General features: G+C 40.8%; 1 protein-coding gene across 1 annotated transcript; it reads left to right on the top strand.

Moving 5' to 3' along the window:
• Positions 1-111: 111 nt before the first annotated feature.
• On the top strand, positions 112-569 carry PPTG_21621 (hypothetical protein; the record flags this gene model as incomplete). Its single annotated transcript, XM_008899252.1, has 2 exons — positions 112-249; positions 561-569. The coding sequence occupies 2 exons, from the start codon at positions 112-114 to the stop codon at positions 567-569; spliced, it is 147 nt and encodes a 48-aa protein (XP_008897500.1).
• Positions 570-1,292: the final 723 nt, after the last annotated feature.

Here is a 1,292-nt window from a genome sequence, read left to right as displayed (position 1 = left end):
ACTATAGATGCCTTACTAGCTGAGGCGAAATCGTGCTCCTACACACCTGCATTTCGTGAAGTTAGCGGTGAAAGTGACGACCCATTTCGGAGTCAATATCGCGTTGTTCGGATGAGTTCTACGTTGCGGATCACTGAGCAAGCCATTCAAGAGGATGCAGCAGTACGCCACTATGCCTGTGTGTTTTCTTATATGCACTCCCGTCCCGGTGGTGCAGACCAAGAGCATCATCAGGCTTATACATCAGAGGTGAGAACTCGTGTCGCGTCTAAATTCCGGGAAGCTGTTCCTGCTAGCGAAATTATTGCTTTGGAAGAAGGTACCACAATTCGTGTATTTGAAGGGTGTTTTGAGTAGGCAAAGCCTCAGAAAGAAATTTACCTCGACATACCTCGCGGGTACGCAGTTGTATTTCGTGGAGACCTATTTTGCAGCGGAGTTGGCCACACGTTATCGAATTATTGGCTTCACTGCTACCTGTATTTTAACGATGAAGAATGGATTCCAGACGTCGTCTCTAATACACTGTTTATATGCCAATACTGTGGGCATACTGATAGGAAGTCTAATCGTGTTAGGCAACACCGGTATTATTGCCAGGATAATCCAGACTGTGAATCGCACCGCTTAGTAAGAAGAGAAAAACAGAATCGTCGTGGCACATTTCCCTGTGGTGAATGAGATTTTGGTATTCTCCGTGCGAAGTTCGCTCCGGTCCCATTATTCTAGCAAGCACAAGCAAAACACGTAAAAATAAATACATTTAATCAATTCTACGGTGTAATTGAAGTTTATTCGTGTTTGATTGCATCGACATCAATAAAACAAAAAAGGACAATGATACTTATTCTTTAAACAGTTTGATTTAATGTTTTCAAGTAATATGCTCAAGTACTTACCAAAATACTAGAATTATTAACTCATAACCTGCGTTTATAATTTGATACGTCAAATTGAAGCTGCTTTATTTGTTGCAGAAGTTGGATCGTGCATTAACTTCAAATTAAAACAAGTGCGTAAAGATACTATCTTCCTATAATGCTATTATTTGATACTTTCAAATATTGGTTTCAAAGTATATAAAATGGATTAGGAATTTGGGTCCTGCGTATCCCCAACTCCGTGTAGGAGTTTAGTGTTTGTGAAATTCTTCACCATAGGCATTTAGTGGATGTGATTGCTGATTGTGGCTGTATTCGTGCTTTGAGTTCCGAATATCGTCGGATCTAGTGGTAGGGTGGTTGTCGGCTGAAATGTGGGATCGATCATCTCTATATGCTGAAGTATACTAG

Source organism: Phytophthora parasitica (assembly GCF_000247585.1).
Source record: "Phytophthora parasitica INRA-310 unplaced genomic scaffold supercont2.7, whole genome shotgun sequence".
In the NCBI taxonomy this organism is placed as follows: domain Eukaryota; phylum Oomycota; class Peronosporomycetes; order Peronosporales; family Peronosporaceae; genus Phytophthora; species Phytophthora nicotianae.
Note: the sequence above shows the minus strand (reverse complement) of the source record. Positions and strands in the feature narration are given on the sequence as shown.